Genomic DNA, 13,807 nt, shown 5'->3' with positions numbered 1-13,807 from the left:
TATGGTATCCAAGTGAAAGACCACACAAAAAGTGTTATAGTTGTTAAGAGTAAAAATGGAACCAAAAGAAAGTAAAACTTGTCAGGCTATAATCCCTAGAGTTTGGAGGACAGGGGAAGGTTCATGAATTGTACACCCATTTTGCAGCCAGTGGATCTTTTAATCAAGCATTTGTGCAGTATGGACTCACAACTGGATTTCAAGGCAGGCCATAAATATGCATCCACCACGTAGTACATATATATTATCAATTTGTCCAATTATGGATGTATAATTAAGCAAACACTGCTTTTAATTATAACCATCCCTCAGATGATGATGTACCTAAAGACAACATCATTTGGAATAACCAGAATGATTCAGGTAATTATTGGAAGCCTGAAAGAAATGTTTTAAATGACAAGTAACCTTCCCCATAAATAGTATCTTGCTTATATTTCACTAAGTAAATAGCTTGCTATTCCCTCTCCCGTTTAAGTATGGTAATTTCTATATGTTCTTTAAAATAACAGGTACTTGGAACAGCATAACCATCACAAAGGTAACAGACATGGCTTAGCTTCTTCCACTATTCAGACGGTTACACAGATGACCATATTCTTTAAAAATATGGCTGTTACACAACCATATTCTTTAATTAGAACTGTGAGCGGATGCCAGCCATTGCTGTTGAAATATTTAGGAAGTTGTAATATAGTACATATTTTTCTTTATACAATGTGAATAGTCAAGTTGAATAAAATATTTTAAATAATAATAATAATAATGAAGAAATAACAATAAAATAAAATCTCCTGCACTACTCACAGGATAGAAACTTAATTCATAATACAGTGAATTGCAACTGTTCTCCACTCATCATTAAGTATATTATGTGAATGTGTCTAGCACTGTTAAAAGTACCAAAAAGAATAAAAACTGTATATAAAAACAAGCTATTTAAACATACTAAACTGCCACCTAACAAATTAGTATTATTTAATGTTTTACTCAGATACAGAATCACCATTAGAATTAGCAGTGCATTCATATTGAGTTTCTCACACTGATTCATTCCAATTATTCTGGCTAGGGAAAAATAAAAAGTATTCTCAACCCCATCAAACAGCAATCTCAGTTAATCACAGCTTTCCAATTTTTAATTGACAAGATGGTACTAACTGATCCCTATATCATGCCTAGGGGGGGGGACAGTAAATGTTCTGGGACCTAAACAATGGAGGAAGTTAACAATATTTATGATCCATGCTTTAATTCTACCACAATTGATACCATCTACAGGTTTTATAACAGGTTTTTTTAAGGATAACCTTACAGGTGCTCCTGGGTCAAGTAGGAGAATGAAGTCTTCTGAATGTTTTAGAAACCACAAATGTACGCATCTGCTCAGCAGCATGGAGCAGGGCCTTTTTGAAAAATGCTATAACACTGCAGAATAACACAAATACTGATGGATGTGCTTAATGAACAATGTTCAGACTGTCTGCAGCTGTTTAATGTTTTTGCACTCATATCAAAGGACCTAAAGACACTTAACAAAACATTTACTATGAGGTGTTTCTTTCACTGTTTCTTTGATAGCAGTATAACACTCAGTATACTGCTATCAAAATGAAAAAACACACATTATTCATTACATCTGATGATTAGCCACCTGACAATTAGCCTTTCAGCCAATCTTTGAGTAACCAATCAACATTTCTGAGACTCACAAGCCTTAGTAATCGGCAATGTGAGATTAGTCAGGGACATCACTAGACATATGCTGTAATGTTCCCATGTGGAGACCATGTATTGTCCTCCAGAAAATGGCAGAATGGAATGTCGTCACAAGCCTACCGATGTCCCGCTCTTCTCTATATGCATATTTTCTGTTTTCAACACATCACTTCATACTCATCTCAGTTTACTTTCAAAATAACAACTCCGAAAGAGCTCATTAGACATGTTTTGTATGTGGACGTGGGGGGGGGATGACATTATCCAGCAAGCACTGACAGTTTCACTTTCAATCTCAGAGAAGTCAGTATTTTTACTGTTGATACAATTAACAGTCACATATGCTACTATGTATATTAACATGTTGTAAATGCTGCCAGTGGTCACTCAGTTTGGTACTCGTCTATTATTCATCCTACCGCCAGTGCAGATTACAAGTCTAACCTAATATAACCCATGTATATTTATGTTTAATGGTGATGAAGATTTTACTTGTAACAGACAAGTACCTTCAGCAGTTTATCTTTTATTACAATAGGATGGTTTGTTTTCAACACTGTGGGAATATATCAATAGCTATACTGTGTAAATATTTCATTTTATTAGCAAAAGGTTGGGCTTGTTTTAAAAGCAACCTTTAATTTACCATGTCACTTCCACACCCCTACACATACCCCACATAACAACATGTCTGATAAGAATTCTGTCTACAAAAAAATGTAGGTCTATAATTTATTTCAGGTGAAATACTGATAATTATGTAACACACATGCATGCACAAAATATACTAACATCTTCTACTGATGTTTATCACTGAAAACAGACACTAGATTTATGACTTAGTAATCTTGTCATTTACCGAAGTTGTATTGTTTTAGAATAAGCACTGAAGCAACTAAGTTTTCACGAGAGGATTTATCGGAAGATACCTTCAAAAGAAAGCCCCTGTTTTTAGATAAAACTATGCAACCCCTACCCAAGACAGATTAGATTTGACTATTGTGTTAAAAGAGGTTCATAAAATGTCCTCCTGTTTCAAAGGAAAATTTGAATCCAGACATTTTTCATATAGTGTAAAGCGGTAATCATAGCCACCATGATAGTTAATGATGGCATGCTTATCAGATAACTGACAAAATTGCACCACAAAATGTTTGTAGTAATTTCACTGTAAAGGAGTATACAGGTAGTACCCGACTTTACAAGTTAATTCGTTCCTAGTGCGCACTCATAAAGCAGGAATTTATTTCCCAAAGATGTAATATGTTCAAAACAGAGATTACGTCCTCAACAATGAAATTTGACCATAGCAATGTTAAATAAAGGTCAATAAAACAATAGTTTATGTTTAAACAATGATTTATTTATCCAAAAAAATGAAACCATAGCCTTTAAAAATCAAGCAAATTATAATAATAAAGAAATTATTTATGTCATACAAATATTAAAGAATGTTTATTCATCATTGACTAAATGCACACTCATTGATGGTTCATCATTCATTGTTGGTTTGTTGGAAGCATAAGGAGCCATCTTCTTTGGAAATGTTTCAAGAGTCGTTTGTTTCCAAGACAGTCTTCTCTTTTCTTTATAAATTTCACGATAGCATTTTTTAAATCTGTAGCAACTTTTCTAGTGCACTCGAAATTTCAATCTTGTGACTCGAAAATCTCAACTGCTTTTTCTGTGTTGAAAAGCTTCATCAAGCCCCTTGAGAGTGAAGGAACAAACTGGAGTTTTTTCAGCTGTTAAATTTTCTTCTTCTTCAGCTTCTTTACATTTTTCCATTTCAAGGAGGTCGGGTCTTCATTTGTGAGCTTGAAGCAGTTCACTGACATCAGTTATAGAAACCTCAAGCTGCAATTGGTTAGCAATATTAACAACCGCATCTGTTTCATTTTGTACGATCTCTGCTGGTTCTTGTAATCCTTCAAAATTATCAATAAATGAGGACAGGGTTTATCCCAAACATCTTTCAAATTTATCTCCCTTAAGAGGGATAAATCTGAAATAACAAAAGACAGTGAAAATGAAGAGCAATGCAACCACTCTTTGTAATGTCAACATAGTAACTGCTTTAGGTTATGTGAGTCAGTGAGATGCTCTATGCACGTGGTTTGAAATGCCATATTTAAGAATGTTTAGCATTTATTTATTGCAATTAATGTTCATATTTTCAATTCTGTTGATACTTGAAAAAAAGAACTCGTAAAGCGGGAACTGCCTGTACCAGATACAAGAATAGTTCAAAAAGCTTGTAGAATGACTAGTTAAACATATAGCTTTTTCAAGTTTTTCACAATGCCTCTGAACTAAAACACACTTCCATTCATACTGGGGGGGGGGATCTAGTTTCTCACAACGTACACTATCTCTTCATCTGAATAAAATATCTGTCCACAAAGGTGCCCCTGAAATTTTGGAATGAAAAGTCACCAGTAGACAGTCTGAAAAATAAGGGATGGAGAAATCAAGAATTTTTAAGTCTGTATCTGCAATAGCAGACATTGCAACAGCGTGATTATGTGCTGGTGCACTGTCCTGTTGGAATAAGACATTACAATGCATCTCTGACTATTTTTTCATTTAGATTGTTTCATGCAGTTTGACTATTACAAGGTTTGATGAACAAGTCTGGTGAATGATCTTATAATTCTTGAATGCACAGCAATACATAAAATAGTGAGTGGGGCTTACATTTTTTTAGCCATTTAATTTGTTATGCACCAGTCTAGCAAAAAAGCTGCATTGAGTGAACACTTGTTTTTCTCATTTGTTTCATGGGTTAAAATTCAGATCTTGGGTACCACTCTGCACTTTGACTAAAAGCCAGGAAGAAGGCAGTGAATGGCAGGTGCCACTCACTGTTTTCCCCTACCCCCGTGTCCTTCTAAGTTGATATGCCAAGGGTGTTTATCCCCTCCCATTTGCCACTGTTTTAAAATCGAGAATTTGTTTTCTGATTTTAAAACAGTGGGATGGGGGAAACACCCTACCTAAGTTAAGCATCCCTCTCCTCAATGACACAAAACATCTTCACAATAATTACCCAATCACAGAACTCGACCGTACAATCACTCCATTCTACGACCACGCCCACTGTGCGGAGACAAGTGGTACCCAAATAATAGATTTTAGCCATTTCATGTACTGAAAATGATGAAATCTGAATGACACAAACACTGAATTTTTTTTGTAAACTTTACAAATTTACTATAAAATACGCAAAAAGCTACAGAAATACATAAAATGCTCATTATAGCCTATGGAGACAACAATTTGATTTGTGTGCGGGGGGAGGCGACAGTTTAATTGGTTCATGAGGGAAATTTATAACTTAAAGATGGTTGCTTGTCAACATGGCATGGACTTCATTGATATTTTGAGAATGAAAATGATTAAAACATCAATGAGGTCAGACCATCATTCAATTGGATCAATGCCCAGCCATTCAGGAAATTGGCCTTTCCTGAGAAATGCCAATTGACATCATTTTCATTCGGTTTGGTTCAGGCCATTTTGATTGATTGTGGATTTGGGCACGTAGTGAGTGAGCACCAAGTTTGTTCTATGCATTCTCACTCAAAATCAAAGACAGCAAGTCTGCTAAAAGTTATGAGAAGTCTTCAGTGTATGGATATTACCCAGAGAAGAAGGTTCAAAGTTCCCAATGAAAAGTGTTGTCAAAAGCCAAAAAATAGTATGGCAATCAAAATCTTCTCAAAGTCATGATGAATGCATTTTTTAACAATGGGAGAGTGGTGTTATCTGAATTCATTCCAAAACGTACCACTGTTAATGTAGCTCACTGTAAATGACCCAAAAAAACAGTGAAATGGTTGGCACCTTCACTACAACAATACACCACGTCACAAATCACTCACTCTCTGGAAATTTTTGACTGACAAAAATATTCCTGGTGCCACACCTACCTTATTAGCCTGATTTTGCACTATGTAACCTTTGGCTATTCCCAAAATTAAAATGGACATGAAAGGAAAATGATCTGAGTGGATTCAAGAAGTTCAATCAAACATAACAGATCAGCTAAAAGCATTCACAATGAAACAAGTGTATAGTTCAAGAAGTTAGAAAACATTCTAACTTCTTCAACTATACACTTGATATGTTAAAGAATAAAATTAAATTTTTGCAATGTTCAGCAAAAATTTAATTTTATTAAATAAATTTTTTTTAATAGTTACAAAGTTTGATCAGAAAAACTGATCAAACTTTGTAACTATACATTATGCTGGCCTGTGATAGTTGTATGCTCAAGGTACCAACACGCACCACACCTTGATCATCCCAAAAAATGTAGCTTGTGAGAAAGATATATGTGGGTATGTACAATAAATTCACTGATTAATTAGTACAAATTACTGAGTAAGACTTGACCCCCCACATAAGTTGTAATCTAAAATGGTTAGTTCATTGGATATTGATCCATATTTCCTTACACTTTATTTAAATTTATTTAAAACTACTGGGTAACTGAAATTAGTCCTTGCTCAATTATCATACAATTCTGCTCTATTATAATGACATTTTGATCCTGACTTTGGGGATTACACAAAGTATTTTTGCATTGGAAAAACATTTATGGACTAAAACAGTAGTACTCAAAGCTGGTGATACTGCCCTCTGGGGAGGTGGGCCCCCCCAAGTGTGCTGATCTCTTATTTTCAAGATTGATCAGGCTAGAGCCTAGAGCAAAACACCTTCCTCGCTTCGCATTTAAAGTTTTACTGCTCATTACTTTCAAAGCTATTTCCTTTAGTCACTTTGTTTGTATTTATGATTCAGAGTTGCCAATTACTGGTAATGACTATTGATTTCCTTATAAATTAGACGCCATACATCTGTAGTAGGTGAAGGTTTGTGCATGTTTGGTAAATAGTTACATATAAATATTTTATGCTATAAATTTACTTTGCCCTTATGTTTTTATTAATCAGAATGCATAAAAATATTTTTCAGGCAATATTCTTTGCTGTATATTCTTTTTTTAGTTATAGGTTTAGATCAGAGCATATATTTATTTTTTTGTGTATCAATGTCACACAATTATGCCTATAAGTTAGTTTTTCTTGGAACCTATAGCTATAAAAAAAAATTCCAGTTTTTTTTACAGCTATAGAACAAACCAAATTTAGTGTATAGATAGATTAGAATGCTTTCCAAAAAGCCATAGAAAATCATCCTCAGTAGCTAATTTTGTTTGTGGAGATACACTTTTTTGCAGGTGATGCAGTTTTTTGTCCGCCAGTGTATAGCGGGTTTTTTTTTTTTTTTGTTTTAGGTCCTAGCCACTGAAATCTCAGAAAATTAGGTAGCAGGACGTGCCAGAGTAAATAACTATAATACCGGTGTACCTGGTCTGCCTCAACAGCGTGGAGCGTGGGCAATGTGTCCCATTAGGGGCCCAGCAGCTAAATGACCAGAGGAACAACGGTACACGACACTACACATATACAAAATCCATACATCTTTAAACCTCTGACATTGACTGTGCTCTGTTTCACACCCACAATGGATAAAAGGATGGTTAAGTGGGAGAAGACAGAGGGTGGTAATCAATGGGTGCTGCTCTTCGTGGACTAATGTTATTAGTGGAGTCCCACAGGGTTCGGTATTGGGTCCACTGTTGTTTTGTATATTTATCAATGATATTGATGAAGGTATATCAGGCTTAATGTCGAAGTTTGCAGATGACACGAAGGTTGGCAGGGTTGTTAATGACAGTAATGGCAGTGTGCTACTGCAACAGGATCTAGATAATTTGAGCAGATGGGCTAAGAAGTGGCAACTGAAGTTTAACCTTGACAAATGCAAAGTACTGCATATGGGTAGAAGTAACCCCAGAGAAACGTACCAACTGTGTGGTACTACACTTAAGGTGGTAGAAAATGAAAAAGACCTGGGAGTAATTGTGCAGTCAGATATGAAGTTTTCTGAGCAATGTAGACAGGCTGCTAGGGCAGGTCATGGGGTTTTGTCAATGATATATAGGAATTTTGCTAGCAGGGAAAAGGAGGTGATTGTCCCTCTGTATAAGGCAATGGTCAGGCCACGCCTTGAGTACTGCGTACAGGTCTGAAGGCCTCATTTTAGGAAGGATGTAGATTTGCTTGAGCGTGTACAGAGAAGAGCAACACGATTGGTGAGGGGAATGAAGGGATCCTCTTACCAAGAGAGGCTTAAGTTCTGCAAATTGCAGTGGCTGGAGACTAGGCACCTGCGCGGTGATCTGATTGAGGTCTATAAGGCCTTGAATGGGTTGAGCACGCTGAATTCTGATGGGATCCTCCCACTTGTTCAGAATACGAACCTACGGGGACATAAGTTCAAATTAAGAAAGGATAGATGTAGAATAGATGTGCGGAAATTTGCCTTTAGCCAGCGGGTGGTTAATTGCTGGAACAAACTTCCATCTGTCGTTGTGGAAGTTGATAGGTTAAATAAATTTAAGGAGGAACTGGACAGGCATTTGGAGGGTATGGTGTGATTTTTTTATTATTTTTTTTTTTTTTTGGCTGATGCTGCATAAGCTCCTACACTTGCTTTCTTGCATCAAGTGCCACTACTACTACTACTACTACTACTAATGTATACTACGCGGAGATGGGGGAAACCACTGGTGCCGTTTGACACTAAACACTATATATATTTACGTATATATTTACATTTTACAGCTGAGATTACAAGCTTTAACTGACACTACATACTAAGGTAATTTGCCTTCTCTTTGAGTCAAGCTGTGTCTAGAGGTACATCTTGATCCGGCATTTTCTATGCTATGAGAACGGGAAATGCTCGTATCCCCTCCTTTTGAGCAGTCCAGTGTGTTATGAGAAGTAAACCTTAACTGAGATTCCACTTATTCTAATCAATTTCGGTATTTAGTTCAAACAAAACAACTGTTTTGTTTCTATTAAAAGGCTACCTGAATGTAAGCATTTCACCATTTTTTTGGATTTTGCTGCATTTTCCCAAACATCTTATGGAACAGCTTATTCACTGGAGAGAATTATTCACATCTGAGAGTGAATAATTCTCTCAGATCAGCCAGTAAATAATTATCAAAAATGCAGGTTGACTTGTTATTTGTCTTTTATTAACTGTTTATAATTAAAATTGTAATGTTCCATAAGATGTGTGTTCATGTCTTGAGCTCTTTGATTCAGTATGTAGGTATGTTTCTACATCCATGTGGTACTCCATTCAGTGTGCTAGGGTGCGTTATGGCCACAGAAGCTGATGCGCCAAAAACTAACTAACAGTGTGCTAGGAGCAAAGTCATCAGTGATCAACCAATAAAGGTAGATTAGTGCATTAATAAGTTAGTTAATATATACAAGAAGAAAGGTGAGGTTCCTTTCTTTTTGAATTGAGTGAGGGTAACTGGTTGTGCTCACTCAATGATTTTGATCAAACTAGCCTTTTCATTATTTATTCCAATTTTCTTATTTTGTTCCCATTCTTATTTTCAGGGCTGCCAGTTAGGTTCTGGTTTATGGTTGATCTTTTATTCTTGTGGTTTTTCCAATGTTAAGTCACAAGTGTGACTAAAACACAAAAAACATGGTATTTAATTTGCAAAGGAAGCTGCTCAGGTACAGTTAAGCAGAATGCTTGTAAGTTTTATTAAGAGAGAGATTTTAACATGACTGTAATTAATTAGTTGTTCATAGGGGGGGACCCCAAAATTCAGTGCTCGTAACAAATTAAAAATATATTCTTTACTCTCAGTTAATCTGCACTTCATATATTAAAATTTTAAAGGTGTTATAATCAATAAACTGAATTAACTTACCATATACATCAAGATATCTCTAATCATCACCATGCTGGTTTGATGATCATTCCATGCTTGATTCAAAGTTTGAAGAAAATTATTTCGTAATGATGCAAGCACATCTGTTCGAACCTGAATAAATTAATAAAGCAAACATAAGCATAATTATAAGGAAACTCAAAAGTAGATTTATAGAATTTATAGAATACCAAGATAACTCATACAATGCATGTGTGTGTTTTAAAAATGACTAGTTTATCTGTCTTCTTATATTAAAAAAATAAATAAATAATAAATAAATCAAAAGGAGTTTCTTGCAAGAAACCCCACAATTCCCCAGCGTACAGGGTTGGCTTCCCACTTGCATCAAACTCAATACACTGGATAAAATCTCAAGCAACAGTCCTTTCTGTCACCAATTCAAACCTAAGTCTCACCACTTGTAGATGTTTTTTTTTTTTGCGAATATAAGCCTTGTTTAATTTTAGCCATTGTTTCATATATTTGGAATATCTGACATTATAATGGCTTAAATAAATAGTTTGAAGTAGCAGTACACTGTGCAGATGTCTATTACTAAGTACTGTATTAATAATCGCAATGACTCAAGAAAGCAAGCCTATAACATCTGCAAAAAAAAAGAAAAAAGAAAAAATACATTTCAAACTACCCACTTCAACAACAACAAATGGAAGTCTGTTCCAATAATCAACTACCCACTGTCTGAATGCAAATTTCTAAACACTGATCCCATAACTACCATTCCTCAATTTGAATTTTAACAAACCACTGAGTTTGTTCAATCCATTTATAACCTTAAATACCTCAATCAGACCCCCTTGCAGGTGCCTGGTTTCCAGATGCTGCTATTTTCAGAACTGATGCCTTTCTTGATAATACCCTTCTGTTCCCTTCATTAATCTCGTTCCCTTCTCTCTACCCATTTTAACAAATCCATGTCCTTCCTAAAATGAAGATTCCAGACTTTTATGTCGTACTTATGATGTGGCCATAACAATGGAATAATTACCTCCTTATCCCTGCTGGCAAATCTGTGTGTACCACTAGCAAAAGCCCATGAACTGTTCTGATATCCTGTCTACACTGCTCAGAAAACTTGTCTTTTTCATTCTCCTTTCTTCAGTGTGTACCACCCAGTTGGTATGTCATTCTGTGATTACTGCTACCCACAAGCAGTAACTTGCATTTGTCAATGTTAAAACTTCAACTGTCAGATCCCGTTGCAGTAGCACACCCTGATTACTGTCATTAACCATCCTGCCAACCTCAGTGTCATCTTAAAACTTGGGTATCAAACCTGATAAGCCTTCATCAATATCATTAAAAAACACAGAATAGAAGAATGGCCCCAATAAAGAACCCTGTGGAACTCCAGTAATAACATTAGTCTATGAAAAGCAGTGCCCATTGATACAACTGTCTTCTTCCACTCAATCATCCTTTTATCCATAGCGCCTAATGCCGCACTGCTACAATTTGCATAGCAGTCTTTTATGTGGAATGGCAATTAAAGCAATTCTAAAATGGAAGCATATACTGTCAAAATTATTTTTTGCATCAAGTTACATTTGTTACTGCACCATACTATCCAATCCGATTGGTCAAACAAGGTCGTGCCTTAACAAATCCATGCAGTGACTGCAGTGTAGCTGCATTCTTGTCTAGATGGTCCTGCATTGCTTCTTTAATCAGTGAGTCCCTTATTTTCCCTGGAACTGAAGTTAAGCTTACAGGTCTGTAAACACTCGTCACCCTTGATCCCCTTTGTGAATTGGGAATACATTCGCACATCTCCAGTCCATAGGGCCTTACCCTGAATTCAAGGCTAAAGGTTTCCTTAACTTCTCTGCTGCCGCCCACAATATAACTGGATAGATCCCATCCACTTCAAGTGCCAATTTTAACGCTTAGCTTCAAAAATTCTCTTCCACTTTGCTCTTGGTTACCAAAACACTGTTTAGCTCCCTGTTACAATTTGATAAACTTCTGGCAGCCCACTCAAAATTTTTCTCATGCAAATGTAGATGCAAAATGCCTATTCAAACTGTCAACAACATGAGCAGGATCAACAACAGTTAAACCATTCACATCTAGCAGGGAGTTAAATGATTTTGTAATAACTGATAGCAAAATGGAGAGAAATTGTAGAAAGTTAAACATAAGAAAGGCATCTGTGGTGGATGGGATCTATCCAGTTATATTAAAAGAGGCAGCAAAGGAAGTAGGCAAAACGTTAGCCATAATTATGAGAGCTTCCTTGGACTCAGGGGAGGTACCCATGGAATGAAGATGTGCAAATGTAACCGCAATTCAAAGGGCAACACAAGTAATTAAAGACCTGTTAGTTTAACTTCTGTTCCAGGGAAATTAATGAAGGCACTGGTTAAAGAAACACTGCAGGATCATCTAGGTAACACTGCAGTAATAATTCAGACAAAGCATGGGTTTGTTAAGGGGACGTCTTGTCTGACCAATCTGATTGGATACTATGATATGGTACCAAAGGAACTGAATGCAAAAAATAATTTTGATATCATATACTTGGATTTCAGGAAAGCTTTTGATACTGTTGCACATGGAAGACTACTGTACAAATTGGAGCAGTATGGCATTAACGGAAAGTTGCTACAATGGATAAAAGGTTGGTTGAGTGAGAGAAGACAGAGTGGTAATCAATGGACAGTGCTCTTTGTGGACTAATGTTATTAGTGGAGTCCCCCAGGGTTCTGTGTTGGGCCCATTGTTGTTTTGTATAATCATCAATGATATTGATGAAAGTATATCAGGCTTACTGTCCAAATATGCAGACGATATAAAGTCAGCTGGGCTGTTAATAACAGTAATGACATTATGCTACTACAACAGAATCGAGAAAAGTTGGGCAGATGGAGAAGTGGCAACTGAAGTTTAACACTGACAAATGCAAAGTACAACATACGGGTAGTACTAACCCCAGGAAAATGTACCAACTGTTTGATATACACTCAGGGTGGTAGAAAATGAAAAAGATTGGGGGGTAATCTGCAGTCAGATATGAAGTTTTCTGAGCAGTTCGGACAGGATGCGAGAGCAGGTCATGGGGTCTTGTCAATGATATACAGGAATTTTTTTTAGTAGTGAAAAGGAGGCAATTATCCCTTTGTACAAGGCAATGGTCAGACCACACATTGGTCACACATTGGTGTACACCAATGCTAGGAGATAGTTAAGAAATTTGATGAGCTTGAAGTGCTAATCAAGACATCAAAGGCAGATATTGTTAGGATATCAGAAATGTGGTGTCACACAGACATAAGCGGTGCAGAATTGGAATTTGGGGAGTACAACGTGTACAGAAAGGATAGACAGGAAGGGAGGAGGGGTTATGCTGTTAGTTAAGAAAACACAAAATCTAAGGAAGTGCATCCAACCGATGTTGGTGGACAATGCAATGTTGAGTCTGTTTGGTGTGACATAAGCACTGGGAAAGTAAAAATGAGAGTAGGTGTGTGTTATAGGCCTAATGAATCTGATGAGTATAATGAGAAATTGTGCAGAGAAATAGAGTGGGCCAGTAAATTAGAATGTCTTATAATGGGGGATTTTAACTTTCCAGATATTGACTGGAACATGTGGGTTGGTCACTCGCACACTAGCAAAACTTTTGTGGATTTATTGGAGGACTATTTTCTACAGCAACATGTTCGAGAGGCAACCAGAGGGAGTAATACTCTCGATCTGATTATCAGCAGTGATCACAATGTACTGATGTGGGAATTACTTAAAGATGTAACTACCATCAAGGCTAAGGGGAAGGGCTTTTGCTTTCGTAAAGGTGACTACAGGGGACTCAGAAAGTTTTTAAATTCTGTATAGTGGGATCAACTGATGATGTTACCAACACTGAATTCTAAACAGGAAGCCTTCAGAGACTTAATTTTGGAGGCTACTAGGCTTTTCATTCCAACTAAGAAATACTCCAAGTTTTACGACTGTTTGTTTGTTTGTTTGGTTTTTATTGCCGCATTAGCAACTAAGGCTATAATGCGCCAATCAAGTTTTACGACTAAATGGATGTACTAATCATGCTCGTGGCAGAGAAGAAAAATGTATGGGATGCATGAAAAGTATCAGGTGACACAGAAGCCAACGGCAGATATAAACTAGTCTGTAATCAAGTCACAAAGGAGGTTAGGCAAGCGAAGGCAGATTATGAGAAATGCTTGGCAAAGGATGCAAAGAAAACAGCAAAGAGTTCTTTACTTACATAAACTCTGGAAGGAAAGGGAT

At 36.4% G+C, this 13,807-nt stretch overlaps 1 protein-coding gene across 1 annotated transcript in view; it reads right to left on the bottom strand.

Annotated features, from left to right (window-relative positions):
* The window catches only part of Cul3 (cullin 3), a 344,806-nt gene that overhangs the window by 243,266 nt on the left and 87,733 nt on the right, over positions 1-13,807 (bottom strand). Inside the window, exon 3 of the mRNA XM_090375913.1 lies at positions 9,536-9,649. Coding sequence (XP_090232039.1) covers positions 9,536-9,649 — 114 coding nt within the window. The remainder of the gene's footprint in view (positions 1-9,535; positions 9,650-13,807) is intronic.

The sequence above is a fragment of the Mastigoproctus giganteus genome, chromosome 6 (genome assembly GCF_048544385.1).
Source record: "Mastigoproctus giganteus isolate SK-2022 chromosome 6, ASM4854438v1, whole genome shotgun sequence".
In the NCBI taxonomy this organism is placed as follows: Eukaryota; Metazoa; Arthropoda; class Arachnida; order Uropygi; family Thelyphonidae; genus Mastigoproctus; species Mastigoproctus giganteus.
This window is presented reverse-complemented; position numbering and strand designations above follow the sequence as displayed.